At 55.0% G+C, this 17,546-nt stretch overlaps 2 protein-coding genes across 3 annotated transcripts; one reads left to right on the top strand and one right to left on the bottom strand.

The window, feature by feature from the left end:
* Positions 1-137: 137 nt before the first annotated feature.
* TSPAN6 (tetraspanin 6) lies at positions 138-5,522 on the top strand. 2 transcript variants are annotated; one of them, XM_074882822.1, is made up of 8 exons: positions 138-267; positions 381-569; positions 731-805; positions 1,395-1,493; positions 1,764-1,919; positions 2,579-2,662; positions 4,475-4,574; positions 4,770-5,522. In XM_074882822.1, the coding sequence occupies exons 1-7, from the start codon at positions 181-183 to the stop codon at positions 4,541-4,543; spliced, it is 759 nt and encodes a 252-aa protein (XP_074738923.1). In that variant the 5' UTR covers positions 138-180; the 3' UTR covers positions 4,544-4,574; positions 4,770-5,522. The 2 variants fall into 2 exon arrangements, with proteins under 2 accessions (XP_074738923.1, XP_074738924.1); XM_074882823.1 differs by lacking the exon at positions 731-805.
* Positions 5,523-8,114: 2,592 nt separating this feature from the next.
* On the bottom strand, positions 8,115-16,809 carry TNMD (tenomodulin). Its single transcript, XM_074882805.1, has 7 exons — positions 16,747-16,809; positions 16,493-16,627; positions 13,103-13,243; positions 12,201-12,302; positions 10,193-10,346; positions 8,869-9,041; positions 8,115-8,546 (listed from the first exon to the last, which is right to left on the bottom strand). The coding sequence occupies exons 1-7, from the start codon at positions 16,792-16,794 to the stop codon at positions 8,337-8,339; spliced, it is 963 nt and encodes a 320-aa protein (XP_074738906.1). The 5' UTR covers positions 16,795-16,809; the 3' UTR covers positions 8,115-8,336.
* Positions 16,810-17,546: the final 737 nt, after the last annotated feature.

Here is a 17,546-nt window from a genome sequence, read left to right as displayed (position 1 = left end):
GCGGGCGGGCAGGGGGCGCCCCCGGCGGGGCGGAGCGGCGCGTCTTCGGGCGCGCTCGGCCCTTTCCGTGAGCGCTCGGCAACCTCCGCCGCCGCTCGGCCGCCTCCGGCGGGCGGGGGGCGTGGCCGGAGCGGGGGGCGTGGCCCGTCCCGTCCCGGCAGCGGAGGGCCCGTGTCGGCCATGGCGTCCCCGTCGCGGCGGCTGCAGACGAAGCCGGTGATCACCTGCCTCAAGAGCGTCCTGCTCACCTACACCTTCGTCTTCTGGGTGAGCGCCGGGCCGCGACCGCCCCGACCCGCCCTACCCCCGCGGCATGTGGCGGCTGCGTCGCCCTGTTGCGATAGTTGCGAGCCACGGCGCCTGTCCCCCCCTCTCCCCAGGTGTCGGGCATCGTGCTGCTGGCTGTGGGCGTTTGGGGCAGGGTGAGCCTGGCCGTCTACTTCTCCTTGCTGGATGAGAAGGCCACCAACGTCCCCTTCGTCCTGGTGGGTGCCGGCACCGTCGTCGTCCTCCTGGGCACCTTCGGCTGCTTCGCCACTTGCCGCGGCAGCACCTGGATGCTCAAGCTGGTGGGTGGCCCCGGACAGGGCGGGATGGGGTCCCATCCCCTCCTGACCCATCCTGGCACGTCTCGTCTTTCTGTGTCCCAACCTACCCCATCCTGTCCCATCCTTCCCCATCCCAACCCCATCCCATCCATCCCGTCCCATCCCGCCTTTTCTGCCCGCAGTACGCCATGCTCCTGTCCCTCATCTTCCTCATTGTCCTGGTGGCCGCCGTTGTTGGGTTCGTCTTCAGGCATGAGGTGAGTCTGGGTGGCTGCTGCTGTTTCCCGATACTGTGGAGCGAGTTTGGTGCTGGTTTTAACCCAAGTGCAGTTGCAGATGTCACTGGAAGGACAGAGGTGCTGCTGGGAGCGGTGCTTAGTTTAGTTAAAATGGGGTTAAAGCAGCCCAAAGAGCAGCTTAGTCCCCATAAGGACCCATAAGGTCCCCATAAGGACAAGGCTGGGTGCAGGGTCTGGTGGGCACAGCACGCTGCCCCTCTGCCAGAACAGGCGAACTAGCCATGGACTTTAATTTCTGGCTTTGGTCTATCTTCTGCAATAATTTCTGTAATTAAAGCTCCTCTGAGGGTTCCTGCGCCACAGAGCAGCCTGCTTGGGGGGGGAGTTGGCACCGCGCAGGTCCTTGTTATTACACACAGCATCCCTGCTGCCCCAGCGCATCCCAGCCTGCCCTTTAATACAGCATTTAATTGCCTGGGTAGCCGGGAAATGTCTGCTGGCCGCGGCCGGAGTCATTCCTGCCATCGCCGAGAGGTGACTAATGTGGGGCCATGGGTCCCGGCGCACGGGAAGGGACGGCCCCGCTGCAGAGACCTCTCTCTTGCAGATTAAGACAAACTTTGAGAGTAACCTTAACCTGGCCTTGAGGGACTACAACGTGACCGCGGATCGGCACAGCGAGGCTGTTGACACCATCCAGAGGACTGTGAGTGCCCAAGGCTTGTGTTTTTGGGGGGTGGGTGGGTACGCTCGCCTCACCCCGGGGCGTTCCTGGGGACCCCCTGTGGTATCGGCATCCCCGTCGTGGTGCAGGGGGTCCTTTTGCACCGCGGGCTTTTGAGTCTGGGAGGAGATGCTGGGTGAGACAGGGCAGTTCCTGGAGATGTGAAGACAGGGGAGCCGTGGGAGTGATGGTGGCACTAGGGGGTCAGTACTTTGGTGTGACCATGCTTCCCAAATGTGCTTCCCCCTCCAGCTGCACTGCTGTGGGGTGCAGAACTATTCGGACTGGGAGAGGACTGAGTACTTCACCCAGAGGGGCATCCCCCGCAGCTGCTGCAAGAGCCAGGATGACTGCTCGGAGGAGGATCTGAAAGACCCAAGCAAAGCCAAGCTGAAAGTGTTTGTGGATGTAAGTTAAGATCAGAAAAATCCCCCTGCCACTCCTGGAGGTGGGGAGGGCAGAACTGGGCGGGTGGAGAAGGGCTTGCCCTTCCCTGGGAGGCTTGAAAGCTCTCTTGATGCAGACACCCAGGGACTCCTGTGGGGTGGAGGGAGGGGAAGGGTATGGAGGAACGAGCCCTCCCTCATGTCTGAGGGCCCCCTCACTCCTTACCTGGAGGTCAGGGATCAGCTGGACCCAAGCATTTGTGCTGGGGGCTGTGTGTTTTGGAGAACAGAGGAATAAGGAGGTGATTTCCCAGTAAAGTTTGTTTCGGCAGTGCTGATGTCTCCGCACAGCCGTGCAAAGTCCTGACCCCGGCGGTGAGCACGGGTGACCTCATTGGGCAGGGAGGCTGGGTGATGCAAGGGGCGTTCCTCTGATGAGTCACCTTGCTCAACCCAGTGCTCCCCTTGATATCGCAGCTGGGCTGGGAGGCTGATTGGGTGCAGTGCTGATAGGGAAATGACTTTGCTGAGGTCAGGCAGGAGGGTGGCAGCCAGAAGCCCTTGGCTGCCCATGCGGGAGCATCTTCCCCTGGAGCTGCCGGTGCTCTGGAGAGGTGCTGGTTTGTGCTCCTGGGGGGTGAAAAGCACTGGACCCACGTGCTTGCTTTCCCTCCTCTGCAGGGTTGTTTTTTCCTGGTGACGTCGACGATGGAGTCAAAAATGAGTGTTGTGGCTGGAATCTCCTTTGGCATCGCATGCTTCCAGGTAAATCTCCCTTTGCCTGGCGCAGGAGGAGTGCAGAGTGAAGCTAGCATGTCTCCAGAGGTATTTAATTTCTGTGCAAAGTCTGATGTGTGTACAAAAGGCACGGCTTGTTTCAGCCAGGGAGGAGCAGCTATTCTGCAGATTCCCCTTGGGTTTAATCTCACCACTGTGCGGTCTCCAGTCTCTTAAACCCAGGCCTGAAGCACCAGCTCTGTTTCTGTGAGTCCAGGTTATTTGAGAAGAGCTCCTGTCTGTAACAACTGACTTCAGGAAAACCTGAACGGAGCCTGTGCTGTGCTGGGCAAACTCGCTGCATTTGCTGTTGGCAGGGATCATATCTACACCCACCGACCTCCCTTTTTATCAGGGAGGCGTTTTGGCATCACTTCCATGTGGCTTGCACTCTGTGAGTGCCCTGCTTGTGCTGGCAGCTCACACCCCGCACGTCGCCTTACCGTGCGATTGCATCCTCTTGCTCCTGCTCCCCAGCCTCTCCTTTACTTCATCCTGTAGGACACTTCCTGCGGGAGCCGCAGCAGCAGCAGCACGCCCGCCAGCCCCTGCTCCGGCAGGCTTTATCCCGGCAGGAAGCGAGAGGCCCCTGCCCCCAGCTCCGCCAGGCTGGGCTGGGCGTTGGGCACGCTGACACCGCAGCGGGGTTTCCCGAGGTGCCGAGGGTTTTCCGACGCACCGTAGCGGGAGCTGCAGGATGTGTGGCCGTCCCCTCTTTAGCTGGTTTGTGGAAGCTTGCTGTGCTCTCGGTGCTAAGCAGCTGCAGAGCGAGCTCGGCTGGTCTTGATTTTGGAGGGGCTTGAATTTACCCTCTTGATCGGGCACGCAGAAACTGTGGCCTGAGCTTCAAGGCGCTGCCGCCCGGGACCACCAGCTGACTGTGCCAACATGGGGAGAAGGAACCCTGCCAAGATACTTCTCCCGTAACGAGTGTGTTGCTGTGTGTTTCCTTAACGGATGGACTGAACTGGGGGAGAGGTGGGAGCCAACAGCCCCTGACTGCAGCTTGTGCTATCAAGTGCTTTTAATTGTGGCTGGGAGAGCCCCAGAGCCAGAGCTGCTCTGCTGTGCTCACCCCGCTCTCCTCCTCAGTTGGGCTGCGCTCGCCATGGGGTCACCGAGACGTGACGGACACACAAACAGAGAGCTGCACACTCCCAGCTGCGAAATTATCTCGGCTGATGCCAGGTTTGGGAACTGTAACCAGTTCCTGGCTTTTATCACTCTTTCAGCAAGCCTTGCTGTGTTGTGTGGCCAGCAGGGACCTGTCATGCAAATGTGCCCCTGAGTTTGCTTGTGTAGGTCGAACTCCTGCAGGATGGGGCCCTAAATGTCTGTGCGGGGGCTGGGAGACCATGTTGTGGTAACAGTAGCGTGTCCTTCAGATGCTGATGCAAAAACAGCAACATTGCTACCCCGCTGTCCTTGCAACAGGGAGAGGTGGCTGCTGTTCTCTAGTGGCTGGGTAATTGGCTGTGACGCTCTTGATATCTGTGTAATCTCTGAAATTACCATAAAATAGCACATGCTTCGTGAAGCAAAATGTAACAGGACAGGATGCGGAGCATCTCTTGTGAGGAGCTTGTTTGGCTGATGCCTGCCAGGATCCTCCTCTTCAGCCTCTCTCAGTTAGTCTGAAGCAGGGCGCAGCAGCCCGTGTTGTGGTTTGTAAATCCCACTGTCCATCCTTGGATTTTATAAAACTGATGCTCTGGAGCAATTGGTCAGGCTTTCCCCCTAAAACACCGCATCCTGGTTTTGGCTACCTCTGATGTGTGGGGTTTTTTTTCTCTTTTTCAGTTAGTTGGCATCATTCTCGCCTGCTGCCTGTCCCAGTACATCACAAACAATCAGTATGAGATGGTGTAGCTGGCTCCCAGCACGCTGTGGCTGTGGCCAGGTATGTCTGTCCAGTGGTGAGAGCTCGGTGGGCTGCCTCTGCATCCCCGGCTGCTGGCTGGTTTCCCCTGGGGACCTTCAGCACGGCAGCGGGTACCACGTGTGGGGATAGAGGGCACCTGGAAGACTGCTCTATCATTTTAAGCTGTGTATAAATCCAGCCTTGTCTGTTAACGCTTTGTCTTGTGCACTGCAGGGTATGCTCTCTGTGGCCAGGGAGGATGCCACCACCGCCAGTTTTCCTCTGGATGCCACTTCGTGAAATCTTGCTTTGAACTGACTGATCTTCTTCTCAACTAGCTCATAGAAGCGAGTGCAGCAGCTGTCCTGGTGCGCTCAGGGACTTGTCCTAACACTACTCCGCTGTGCCACCATGTGCGATAATTAGTGTAGCTGCAGTGGTTACAGCAAGCACGCTCCTCCGGGTGCCGCAGCCCCCAGCTCTTTCCTTCGTGGCACGTTCGAGTGCCGTGCTGAGCCGACCGTGCTGGCAGCCTTGCCGGACACCCAGTGCTCGTCTTTGGTGCCTCCATCGGGAAAGTGATGCTTCCCCTCATCTCTGGCAGCCCCTCGACGTCCCCTTGCTCTCCGGACGTGGTTGCTTTCGAGATGGGACTGTTGCCCTGTTAAAGCACAGCCCTGTCTCCCTGAAGCCCTTGGCTCAGCAAGGTCTCGGCTTGTTGCCAAGCTCTCTCTCATCCCCGCCCTGGGTTTTATATACTTTTTTATAGTTGTACTTTTTAAAGTACAGGCTGTAGTGATTCTTTGTAAGCTGTAGCGAGGTTTGGTGATGTAGCTCCTGGTGCCTTTACCTTGGTAGGTGTCCTTGCACCGAGTCAGCTGTGACTTGATTGTCAGTATTATATGCTGCTTTAACTCATTTTGTGTATTGAGTAGAACTCTTTTGTCCTGAGACACAATAAATATTAAGATATTTTACTCTATGAAACTGCCTTGGCTTTTCTTTTCATCTGGAAATTCCTCTGCTCAAGTCTCTGCAAAGAGCAGTAAACACCCCCTGGGAGATAATCCGCTTGCCCCGGGCCAGCCGGTAACCTCTGGACCATTGCAGCTCGCATTTCTCCGATGCTCACTGGTGCACTTGCGCTTACAAATAACTTCTGTAATTGAATTTTCTTCATAACAGCGGTTGTGTAAGAGTGCTGAAGCAGAAGGCCTGGAGCATCCCAGCCCAGGAGCTGGGTGAGTTCAGGCCCGTGCAAACGTGTGCGTGCTCTGCCGGCCGGCCGCTCGCTCAGAGCAAAGGGCAGGGCAGCGCTGCTGGAGCTGGCTGCACCCCCAGCCTCTCCCCAGGGCAAGAAACGTGGATTTAAGCTGCTGTGTTCATTTGATACTGCTCACCTTTGGGCTGCTTCACAAGCAAGTCTTTGCCTTATTAGCACGAAGTGGCAGTGGTGTGGTGAAGCTCCCCTCCTGCTGAGCTTGGGGGATTTTTGGGTCTCAATCACCAAATTTGGAGCAGCTGGCCGGCTGCCTCTCCTGCTCCCGGCGAGGAGGCAGGTGTAAAAGGAGGGGTTAAGCCACAGGTAGGAGTGGTGGCCCAGCGTCAGCATCTGCCCTCCAGCAAACACTGCTCCGGTTCTGGGTGAGCTGCCCCAGCTAAACTGCCCCGTGGTGTGGCAAATGGCCAGGTACGGGACAGCCTCGCTGCTGACAGAGGAACCCGAAAGGAAACACCCAAAATCCTTCTGTTGCGTTTAACCCGGGTGAGTAAATCAGACTGTTGTCAGCGCCTGGCTGGCTGACAGCCTCCTGGGTCGGGATGGCGAGGCAGCGTGCGTCAGAGCATGGAAACCGGGTTGGAGAGATTGGCTGACGGCAATTAATGGATGGATGGAGACAGGGCAGGAACATGTGAGAAGCAGGGCCAGGTCTGGATAAACCCATCCTCATCAGAAAGCCTGCGCAGAGGGAGGTGAACCTGCACTGGTGCCTTTTTGGCTGACCTCAGTGCCGGGCTGGGCAGTGCTGCCTGCAAGGGGCTCTGCAGGCAGCTCCTTCCCGGGGCGGACAGTGGAGGCGATGCCAGGCGGGCAGGGATGGGCCTGGCAGAGGAAGGCACGGGGAGCCCGATGGTTTCTGAACTGATGCAGGAAACCCAGCGCTGACTCTGTGCTGACCTGGGGAGCACAGAGACTTGTCCAGCCTGCTCGTCCCCATGGCCAGCACCAGGCACTGCGGCCATCAGAGGGTGCAGATTTTATTGAGTTAAATAGTGCTTACGTAGACACCTCACTTTAATTTGGAGAGACGTCAGTGATGTCCTGGAGGTACGGGCACGTGCTGGGGGAGATGCCAGGCAGACCTGGGACCCTGCTGTCCTGGCAAAGGCATTGGATGTACCTTGGTGACCCGGCTGGACCCACTGAGCTGGGACACCAGCACCGCTGGTTGGCCCCAGGGCTCCGGTTTCCTGCAGCAGCTGTGGCTGGGTGGGTTTCACACATCCCCACAGCATTCAGACCTCCCCTCTCAGGGGATTAAATGTCTCTGGGGACTTGTCAGAAACGTTTGGTGTCCCCAAGGCTGGTTGGTGTCCCTTGGGATGCCATGTGGGGAGCTCTGCTGCACCGTGTTCCAGTGTTTTAACCACATTGTCAGCACAACAGGGATGGAGGGAACTGCCCTTAAAATGTGCTCACGTCCCCGTGGGAGCTGCAGGGATGCAGGGAGGGCCTGGCAGCCCCAGGGACACCACAGCCAGCACCTGGCACAGTGGCAGCAAGCAGAGCCTGACCTCTGCTCCCTTTTCTGTGCGCACGGCTGAGCAGGCTTGTCTGTCCAGGCGTTTCCCTGGAAAGCACCAGCCGTGGCAGCGCGTACTCCCTTGGTGACACTGAGAGGGTTTGCCCGGTGACATCCGTGGGATGTCAAAGGTCCTCAGCAACAGCCAGGTCCCTGGGATGAGAGCTGGAACCTGGGGTCTGGCCTGAGCACCAAAGCTGTGAGCAGAGGAAGGATGCACCGCGGGTGCAGGGGGATTTTGGCCTTTAGCCCTCAGCACTGCTGCAGGCAGTGTCCTGCTCAGGGTGGCTGCAGTGTCAAGGACTTTTTTTTGTCTCCTGCATCTCAGGTTTTGCCTGTTTCTTGGTCACAGGGCTGGGAACAGCTGATGGCACTCGGGGTCCGCTGTACCTCTGCTCCCTCTGCTCAGTTCCCCAGGGGGTCCTTGTGCTCGCTTCTGCCTCTGCCTTGCCTGCACACTACCATGTTGCACATCGCTCCTGAGGGGATTGGTGCCATCCCTGGACTGTCACTAGTAACTACCTAAGCACATCAGAGCACGTCGGAGCAGAGGGTCGGGATGTGCTGAACAACTACCAGCGCCATCAGGGAGCAAATTAGGGACCTCCACACGTTCCCAGTGAGGCGAGCGCCGGCAGTCCCGGTACCTGAGTTATGGATGCTCGTGACAAGGCAGCCGAGCAATTAGATCACTTCTCAGACCCATTAAGCATCACAGACTGAGACTAAACGACTTTCCATTTTCTTTGCAATCGCTCATACAAGACGTTTATTGTTTGCCTCTTGCTGCTCAGCGTGGTGATGATGCACTCGAGCACGGCCTCCCCCAGCCCCGCGGGAGCAGTGCAGGATGCCGGGGGGACAGGCATAGCACCTCACCAGCAATCAAGCAGGTAATGACCTGCATGCCAGCTCCTTCAGGATGCATCCAGATGGGTGGTGACACGGCAGGCGGGCATGGGGCAGCACCCAAGTGCTGGGTACTGAGCGGTGGGTGCTACACCCTGCCCAGCATCCGCGCAATCCACCAGTTGCAGGGCATGATGATCCGGCAGATGACCCTTCCGCCCTGGTAGCAGTAGGGGTAGGGGTAGTAGCCCAGGAGGGGCTCACAGACCCGCCGGCAGTAGCGGTTGGCACGGCGGCACTGGGCACAGCAGTAGCCTCGCTCATCCCACAAGGGGTGGAATTCCAGCCCGTTCTCCGACTGCCAGGAAGAGCCAGCGTCAGCTCAGCGAGGGGAATGTGCACCCGAGGCACCCCGGCAACACGGCCAGGACACCCCAGGAGCATGGACAGGACGTGCTGGGAGGGCAGCTTGGGCAACCCACAAGCATGGGCAGAGCACCCTAGGAACGTGGCCAGGGCACCCCAGGAGCACAGCCAGGACACCCTGGGACTGTGGCCAGGACACCCCAGGGAACATCACCAAGACCGCCTAGGAGCATGGCTAGGACACCCCAGGAGCGTGACCAGGACACCCTGGGACCATGGCCAGGGCACCCCGGAGTGCGATTCCCCACACTCACATAGTCATTGACGGGCAGGTCCTCCTCGGTGAGCTGCCGTGCCCGACGCTTAGGGCCTGGCTGCACATCCTTCTCCACCTCTTGTTCGCTCCCGCCGTCCAACCAGCTCTGGTTGTCTACGAGCAGCTCAGGGTCTTCTTCTTCTGCCCCTTCAAGGTTGGCCAACTCAGGAGCTACCCCAAACATTATTGTCAACAACCAGGGAGCAGGGGGACAAATGCAGCAGCAGGCATTAATGTCTTTACCACAATTTGGTGCCAAGGTACAAGAAAAGCCCACCAGCAAACCAGCTGTACTCCATTGCCTCCTGTTCTTACCAAGCCTGGGAGAAGGACTGTAGGAGATAATATGGCAGGAGGAGAGGGTAAAGAAGACATGGCTTGTCCTCTCCCCGTGCTCATGGGTGGTGGGTGCCTGTGGGTGGTGTTGGCATCCCCTGCATGGGGCTGTGGGCACGGGGAAGTATGTTCTCGTGGTGGGCTCCGCTGCTGCAGGGAGGGTTTGTAGAGCCCCAGCAAAGTGACACGATTTGGGGCAGATTAGGCCCAGCTACAGCACCCATGGCTTATGTAAGACCCGCAGTGACATTAATTTCCTTTGCTGAAACTCAGCTGCAGATGGGGTCTAACAGCAGGGCCTGAGGAAGCAGAAAGAGGACAAGCAGCCTCCCTCTGCATCAGGGATCTCTGATGCCCACTTGCCCCCAGGACCATCGATGGCCGTGAGCTGACTGGTACTCGGGGATGAGACGTGTCTCTGTCGCTGCATTGCAGAGAGAGTTTTCTCGGTAGGGGTTTTTAAACTAGCTCATTCGGATAGAAGTGGGTTAGAGAGAGTGGGTAATTACGCTGGCAGATCTCAGAGGCCGCAACCTCTGTGAGGGCTGTGTAGTGAGCAGCTGGAGGTGGCAACCCTGTTGTGTGATTTAGATGCAGATGTCTGCTCATGCTCTGATGTTCATGCGGTGACAAGAATTTAGGTGTCCCAGTTTCCAGCAGCGCTGGCTTCTTTGCAGGTACAAAGGGTTGGGGTTTTTTTGCCTTGTTATGAGGAGGGTGGCCACTCTGCAAAGTGCAGGGCAGTGGGGAGCCGGCAGAGACAAGCGTTTTGCAGAGAGAAACTTCAGCCCCTGCTATTACATTGGCCATGCTCTCTCGTGGTCGTGACCAACATTGTGTTCATGCCTGAGATGTACAACGAGGCTGTGGAAATGGGTTCCCACCACATCACAGCGAGGGAGATGGCAGGGGGGACGGGTGGGTGGCAGGGCTGCTCCTGGTGAGGGGACTAATGAGTACTTAGGGGGGGAGATGTCTCCTTGTACCTGCTATTGGTGTGGGGTGGATCCAGTAGATGGTTACATTTCTGCAGATATCAAAAATTTTGGAGCTCTTCAGGAACTCCTTGTTCTGAATGGGCTTTTCCCCAGGCACCCAGACCACGGACTGCTCAAAGTAGGTGGTTGTGATTTCTTCTCCCTGGAAGAAGAGTGAGATTTCACCCCAGTGTGGTGAGACACCCTCTCCCCATGGCTGGCTGTTTCTCCTCCCCTTGGCTTACCCAGAGGCACCTCTCCCTTCCCAGAGAGCAGCTGGACTTCATCTGCCATGGCTTGTGGTGCTCACTGGGTACACATGCAATACCCTGCTGGCCCTCACGTAGGCAGACCCATCATGAGCCTTGTCTTTCCTGTCCTCTTTCATCCAACACCACCCTGCTCTCTCCTCCCTCCGTTCATCATGCTTCAGGAGCCTTCTCCTGTGCAGTCCCCACCATCTGGAAGAGCCTTCTGGAGCACCCCAGCTCATTTAAAACCCAAGATTAAACCATCTCCTCTCTGCTTTGCTCTTACTACTTAATTTCTCTCTCCTTCTGCTACTGATTTTGTGATCGAACACTTTAATTTATTCCTCACAGAAATTCTTTGCACGGCCGTATACTGTAATTTATACCACATGTCTCTGCTGTTGCATTAGTCCATGGTATGTTTTGGCAGGCACTTAGGGAGGGAGATATATAAAGATTATTGGATGGGTCTATGTTGAGCTATCTGCCAAGGCAACGTTGTGTATGTTGGTGGTGGTAGCCCATAGAACAAGCTGGCAAATGACATTTTTCTCTTCAGAAGGTGTCTGGAGCTGTATTTCTCTTTTATAGAGTTTTTCCTTACGGCTTTGGGAAGTCTTAGGAAAGAGCCAACAGAACCTGATCCAGTCTGAGTCGTTTTGGGAGTCGCTGATGAAAGCCATGGGGTTGGGGAGGGGCTCCCTGAAGGACCTAGCAGTGCGTGGGCTCTGGGAAGAGATGACTAGAGCTTAAATCTACATTTATCTCATTGGGTTTTACATTTCAGCTCTCTACCTGAGGCAATGTTCTGCTAAAGCCTGGGAAGTCATATCCCTTTTACGATGGTAGCCAAAAAGATCTATTAGCTTCTTATGGCATAATCAAAGAATCGGTGTCTGGAAATTTGGGTCATGATTCAGGGACATTTTTCTGCCCACGCTTCGTTTCAAACACATGTCCTGCTGGCGTTTTATCTGCAACAGCTTCCTTGGGGGGGGATTCAATCTGCTAACACCCTTCGTCTTGCAAACGGGGAGGCAGGCGGGTTGTGCTGCGGGGCTGTGCCACCGCCGGGGGCTTGGGGAAGGGGACAGGGACGGGGGACAACTGCTTTCAAGGGACTGAGCCATCACCCCAGGTTACGCGGTCAGAGAGGGGTTAAAATACGCAGTCAAACACTTTTTTCCACGCAGCATGCAAACTGTGAGACTTTGCAGCAGGATGTGGTGGGTAAAAGTTAAATGGGCATATCAGGCCCATCACTGGGAGGAAGGTCCATGCAGGACAGGGACGTGGCCCCAGCCCGGTGCTCCCAGGGCTGTACGCCAAGCGCTTTCTCGAATCGCATTTCTTAAACACGTCTGCTCTTTTAAATTCATTACTTCTGCCTCGTTCTGCTTGAGAACATGAGGCTCAATTCTTGGAGAAAACAATTTGATTGACTTTTTGGTGCCTGCTAATCCTGAGCTGCCTTGTGACCTTTTGACTACAACAGGATTACTGTTCTTGATCTCCGGTATTGTGCTGAGAGGTTTTTGTCTGTCGACTGTCTAATCCTGTCTCTTTCCACTTGTTGTTTTCAGAAGCAATCCTCTGAAATAAGATCATTTTATGAAGTAATCATAACTCATTATTTCTTCATTGCAGCATCTCTGGGAAGGCTGGAGCAGATGGGAGGGCGGTGGGGATGGCAGCCACGCTCCCAGCGCCAAGGAGAGGACTGGGTTTCACTGGGGGAAGAGGGTTGTCCTGTTTTATTCACCTACCTCAAGCTCGGGGATCTTGGCCTCTGTCGTCTCAGGTAGGACTTTAGTCTGAGTTTTGATGAAACATTTTTGAAGTCCCACAAAGAAGATGCCAGTTATTCCCTACAGCATCAAAACAAACACCAAAAAGCAGTCAGGGCAAAGCGAGAGGATAAATAACCCCATCGTATGGAGGGTACAGCTGGATGAGCATTTAGTTATATTTTTCTTGTTGATGTTTTTGTGCAAACTCTATTCAGCAGTGGTGGTAAGATGTACTAACAGGCTCTCCTAAGGGATATTGCATTTTATGGTTTGGGAGAATTGGGCTTTTTGCAAATATTTTAAGGCAGATAGTCATAAAATTTTACTTTGCTCCCCTTCTCCTTATAACTATCAGAAGCTCTAGTTATCATAAATAAAAATATGCAGAATAGCATCTGACCATTATGGTTATATGAACATTCAGCCCCCAGTTCCTGCTAGGCTATTAGCTGAAAATTTTGCCATATGTCACTGCACAGGGTATTTCCCTACAAATTTTAATTAGGTTTCAGAGAGCCTACAACATTGTCATGAGGTTTTAATGCTCTCCAGACAGACAAATGTACTGGGCTTGGATAGATTTATGATGATTGCGTTCCTTTGCAAGGGTAAATCCAATAACTAGGTCTTGCTTTTAAGATGTATTTTGATGGAACTGAACCACGCCACTATTAAATACTTGTGGAAGCTTATGTAGATACACATCTCCTTTCCTTTGAGAGCATCCCCAGAGAGCCTGCATTTGGGCATTGCTCTCCCTGGCGCAGAAACAAATCATCCTGGGGCTTGCTCCAGTGACGCCATGGTGTCCTAAGGGGTCCCACCAGTCCTACTGGAAGACAGGGGACAAACCTGGGGACAAACCCTGCCGCACTCACGTTTTTGAAGTCATGGATCTCCAGGATTTCCTCGCTGCCATTCCCACTCCTGAAGGTCTCTGTCCTGGCCAGTGGGTCGATTTCCATCACAATCTTCTTCTTCTCGCCATGGCTGAAAAACATGTGTTCCATGTCGTAAACCTGTGAGGAACAAAACCGCACAGGGGTTGGCTCAGCCCCCACCCGATTTCACACGCCGACTGGTGGGCGAGCAAACTGGTGCTGGCTGCGTGACCACTGATGCTGGGTACCCTGCCACGGTGCCGGCTGCTTCCTTGTGCCCTGGCTCTGAGCCAGGACGATCATCTGGATAGCTCAAAGAGAGGCAGCTCCCAGGTGCCAGGGCTGGGAAGAAGGGCAAGGATGGGGCCAGGCTGTGGGGGGACATGTGTGTCAAGCCTGGGCGAAGATGCTTGTCCCACACTTGCACCAGGAGCTTTGCCACGGCTCAACATTTGCTGGTGCTTTCTGTGGCATGAGCCTGTTTATGTCCCAGGCTGGACTTGAAGTCCTGAGCCCCAGGGACCTTTCTTTCCCTTCTCCCTAGCTTGCTTGCTCCATCATTGCATCCCTGGCTTGCTTGCTCCATCACTGTGTCCCCATCTTTCTTGCTCCATCACTGTGTCTCCGGCTTGCTTGCTCCATCTCTGTGCCTTCTGTTTTTCCTGGAAAGGCAGGGGTAAAAGCCTCACTCTGCCTGGAGGAGATTGGGGATTGCCTGAGGATTAAAGACCTCCTCAAGGGCTGCTGAAGAGCTTCGGGGTGTAGCATCCAGTGGCACTCATCCCTGCGGGGAGCCGGGGTGAGCAGCGCCGGGGGGAGTAGCCCTCTCCTCCTTGCAGGTGCTCGCCGCACTCAGCCAGCCCGGCAGCCCTCCAGTCTCTGTGGATGCCTGACCCTTAAAGGATGAGTAGTGGCAGATGCTATTTGAAGCACAAAAATGATTCTGTTGGCGCAGCAGAGCTGGCGAGCCTTGAGGGAGTCTCGCTTCCCAAATCAAACTGTGTCGTGTGGAAGCAAAGGGCTTGTGCAAAACCCCTCAAGTCCACATGGCACAGGGCAGTGATGGAGGCACAGGGATGGGAAAGCCCTGCTCGTCCCCCGGCATGGCCATGGAGCCAGGGAAGGATCACCCTGGCCCCACAGCAATGCCCAGGTGAGGGGCAGGAGTCTGCCTGCAGTCCCAACCTAAACCCCCTTTCACAGTCCCCTGGTTCTTGCACATCCCTCCCCATCACGGGGTTCAAAGCCTCTTAGCAATATTTTCAGCATCAGTATCCCCCATTTTTGCAACTGCTGGAGGAATCCTGGTTGCAAAACCGGCTATGCTGGCGGTGACTGCCAGGTACCTTTACCCGTGCTTAAAAATTAGAAGAGCAGTGTGCTCCTTGGCAGCCATGAGCATCCCCTGTTAGTCAGCAGGAGGCTTTTATAAAGATATATAGCTGTCAATGTATTTTATGGTACAGCAAAAATAGTCTGAAGCCTAAAATGGCTGGAAGGCCGCCGGTTTTGACTGACAAAATGTTCACAGTGCCATAAATCATTTCTAGGAGGGTAGGATCCCGGGTGGCACCTTACCTTCGAGTGCCTCTCCATTTACAAAGAATTACTTTTGCCAGTGCAGTGGCCAGCTAACCCATTTGGGCTTTGCTGGCTCTGTGCTGCTCAGAGAACTGTGAGATATTTTATAGGGCTAAAAATGACACTTGCTCGCAAATCGTTGATATATGTCCCCCTGCGAGGCTGCGATGAGCCCCTCATTAGCTGACTCATTGCCTTCGCTCGCTGGCTGTGCCGGCCAGCGTGGATGCTGCCGTGAAGAGGCCAGTGCTGTGTCCAAGGCCACCTCTCAGAGGAACAAGTCTTCTTTAAAGATTTTTTCCACTCTCTGGTTGCATAAAGGGAGCTTAAAGGGTTTTTTCATTCTTTAAAGAGTTTAATTCCCCCTGGTTTATATTTTTGAGTGTTAGGATCTTCCAGCCTCCCCCATCCTGCTTTTTCTGGAGGACTCCCGGACCAACTGGAGAAGCCGCTGCCCCACGGCTGCAGAGGACACGGAGATGCCGGGAGCATCAGTGTGCAGCTCCACTGCAGGAACTTCTTTGTTTTCCTGTGACCTCACGCTTTGCTTGCCCACTCATCAGGTGTTGTGAAGTGCTTTCAGAAGACCGACAGACTCCATCCTCCACCAGTGCCCAGTGGTGAGGACACCAAGAGCTGGCGCTCTGGATAACCTTTCTGAGGCTGCGGCAATGGCTCCAAGCTACTGGCTCAGAGAAAACCTCCCCTCCAGGGGTTAACAGCCTCTTCCCCCCACGGCTGGCACACACCCTGTTTTTCGAGGAACAGTAGAGACTTTATAACCGTCTTGGCAGGAGCCTGGAGACACATATGGCTTTTATTGCTTTTTCTTTTATTTTGGGGGGTATTTATTTCTATTTGTTGATAAGAAGACAAAGCTTCCGGCGAGCGGGGTGCTTCCTTTGCCCAGTGGGAGGGCAGCCTGGCCGGGGCTGGCGTGGCTCCGGCGTGGGGCAGGGGAGGAGAGAGGAGATGCCACCGTGGGAAAGAAGCTGCCTTGGCTACGCATGGGAATTTTGGAGATGTTCTTCAGAGCCGGCAAAACCTGCTGGCGCCAGGGTGCAAAGTGGGGCTTCCTGGATGAGCATGGAAACTCAAAGGGGAGGTGGATGAGGAGCACCGGGCAGGCGGTTGGCTTCAAGGTTAAGCAATTTGCTTGGGGTATGGGACAAAAAAAAAAAAGGGATTTTGCAGAATTGCCAAGATCTTGGCCAGAGTGGGCAGAGATGCTGCCCCCGGCACGCTCAGCACTCACAGCAGCGTCCGTCTGGGGAGCTGGGAATAAACGAGCACAATCCAGTTAGCAGGAGCTCCTCCAAAAGCTAATCCGTCTCACCATCCCCTCACATTGCAGACACATTAAAGTAAGAAATATAATCCATGACAATCAATCACCACTGCGTCCTGGCTTTCTCTCTTCTTTATGCGGTGGCATAATGACTTTTCCACCAGTTTCTGGCAAGATAATTGAAATGAAATGGAAAATATTTTCTTACTTGTCATAAAATTTGCTGCCGGTGAAATAAGAGTAACTTTAACTCTTCGTGGTGTAGCTTCCATCCCCTGTAATTGTCAGCTAGGGAAAGAATGCGGTGACAGAGAAAAAAACCCAGCCTGTATAAAGTAAAAGCTATTTATGAATAATACAAAGATTTTTAAAAGTCCCATGAATGCTTGTGGTCTAAGGAAATGCATTTTGTAAAGTTGCCTGGGTTTCGGGGTGTAGTTAAAAGTTTCAGTGAGTCGGGGAGGGACAGCTCTGTCTGGGGAAGCGGCACTCAGAAACACTGGAGAGTTTTTACTTACTTTTCTGGGTGTTGGGTTCCAGAGATATTTGACACCAAAAAATATCAGAATAAGAGAAATGAGCAGCACGCTGAAGAGCAGTCCGCAGATCTGGTATCTGGTGCAGGTCTTCTTTCGCACCTTGGATGCTTCTGCCTAATTAATGACAAAACAGTGATAGCCAGAAGTCTGCTGATGATTTGAGGAGGGACGAGTACACACACATATCAGACATTTATCATGCTGCATGGTGGCAAAGCAAGCCATGAACTTACATCCAGAAAGCGGCAGTCCTCCGGGCTCTCCCGAGCCGTCCCTCCCATGGTCTCCTCCGTGTGCGAGGACGCGAGCCCGCTCCGAGGTGGAGTTACAGAGGCTCTGGGCTGCACATGCGGCGGGGAAGGCTGGGTCACTGCCGCCCCCATGACGGTGGCAGCCAGCTTTCCCCCGCAGCTTGCTGGGCCCCGGGTGCTCCCGCAGCGCTTGCTGTTTGCAGGGTGCAAGCAATTCCCACGCTTTTGGAGACGAGCCCGTGCGAAGCTCCACTGTGCGGTGTCCATCGGCCACGTCCAGGCTCCCAGTTTTTTTGTTTAAGCTCTGCTCCTGCCCTCCACTTCTGCCCGTGCACCGATGGCTGGAGGTGCCGAGGCTGTGCAAGGGCTCCCAGCCCTCCCCAGTGCTCTGGGGACGGGGACACTGTTGCTCTCGGGGGGCTGCTGGCATGTGCTCATGTGTGCAGGGGGGTTTCTGCAGCGGGGGAAGCCCAGGAGCTGCCGGCATGGTGGGGGAACACGGCATGGGCAGGCATGTGCATGCATACACATGCATGTGCACGCATGTCTGTGTGTGCATATGGACGGGTGTGGGTGTGCGTTAGGTTAATGGTTGGACTAGATGATCTTCAAGGTCTTTTCCAACCTTGATGATTCTGTGATGATTCTGTGATTCTGTACGTGTGTGGGCCCGTTCCCGTGTGTGTTTGTGCACATGTGCATGGGTGTGCGTGTGCATGGACGTGCTGCCAGCCCTCAGCAAAGCGGTGTGAAGCCTGAGCTCTCCCCATGGAGGGCTCCGG

The sequence above is a fragment of the Strix uralensis genome, chromosome 13 (genome assembly GCF_047716275.1).
Source record: "Strix uralensis isolate ZFMK-TIS-50842 chromosome 13, bStrUra1, whole genome shotgun sequence".
In the NCBI taxonomy this organism is placed as follows: Eukaryota; Metazoa; Chordata; class Aves; order Strigiformes; family Strigidae; genus Strix; species Strix uralensis.
The sequence above is the reverse complement of the archived record's forward strand: the minus strand, read 5'-3'. Positions and strand labels throughout refer to the sequence as shown.

Coding starts and splice junctions, on each gene's coding strand:
- TSPAN6 (XM_074882822.1), top strand. CDS start 181: ATGGCGTCCCCGTCGCGGCGGCTGCAGACGAAGCCGGTGATCACCTGC. Junction 268..380: donor CCTACACCTTCGTCTTCTGG/GTGAGCGCCGGG, acceptor CCCTCTCCCCAG/GTGTCGGGCATCGTGCTGCT. Junction 570..730: donor GCACCTGGATGCTCAAGCTG/GTGGGTGGCCCC, acceptor TTCTGCCCGCAG/TACGCCATGCTCCTGTCCCT.
- TNMD (XM_074882805.1), bottom strand. CDS start 16,794: ATGGGAGGGACGGCTCGGGAGAGCCCGGAGGACTGCCGCTTTCTGGAT. Junction 16,628..16,746: donor AGGACTGCCGCTTTCTGGAT/GTAAGTTCATGG, acceptor GTCATTAATTAG/GCAGAAGCATCCAAGGTGCG. Junction 12,303..13,102: donor AGATCCATGACTTCAAAAAC/GTGAGTGCGGCA, acceptor TTGATGCTGTAG/GGAATAACTGGCATCTTCTT.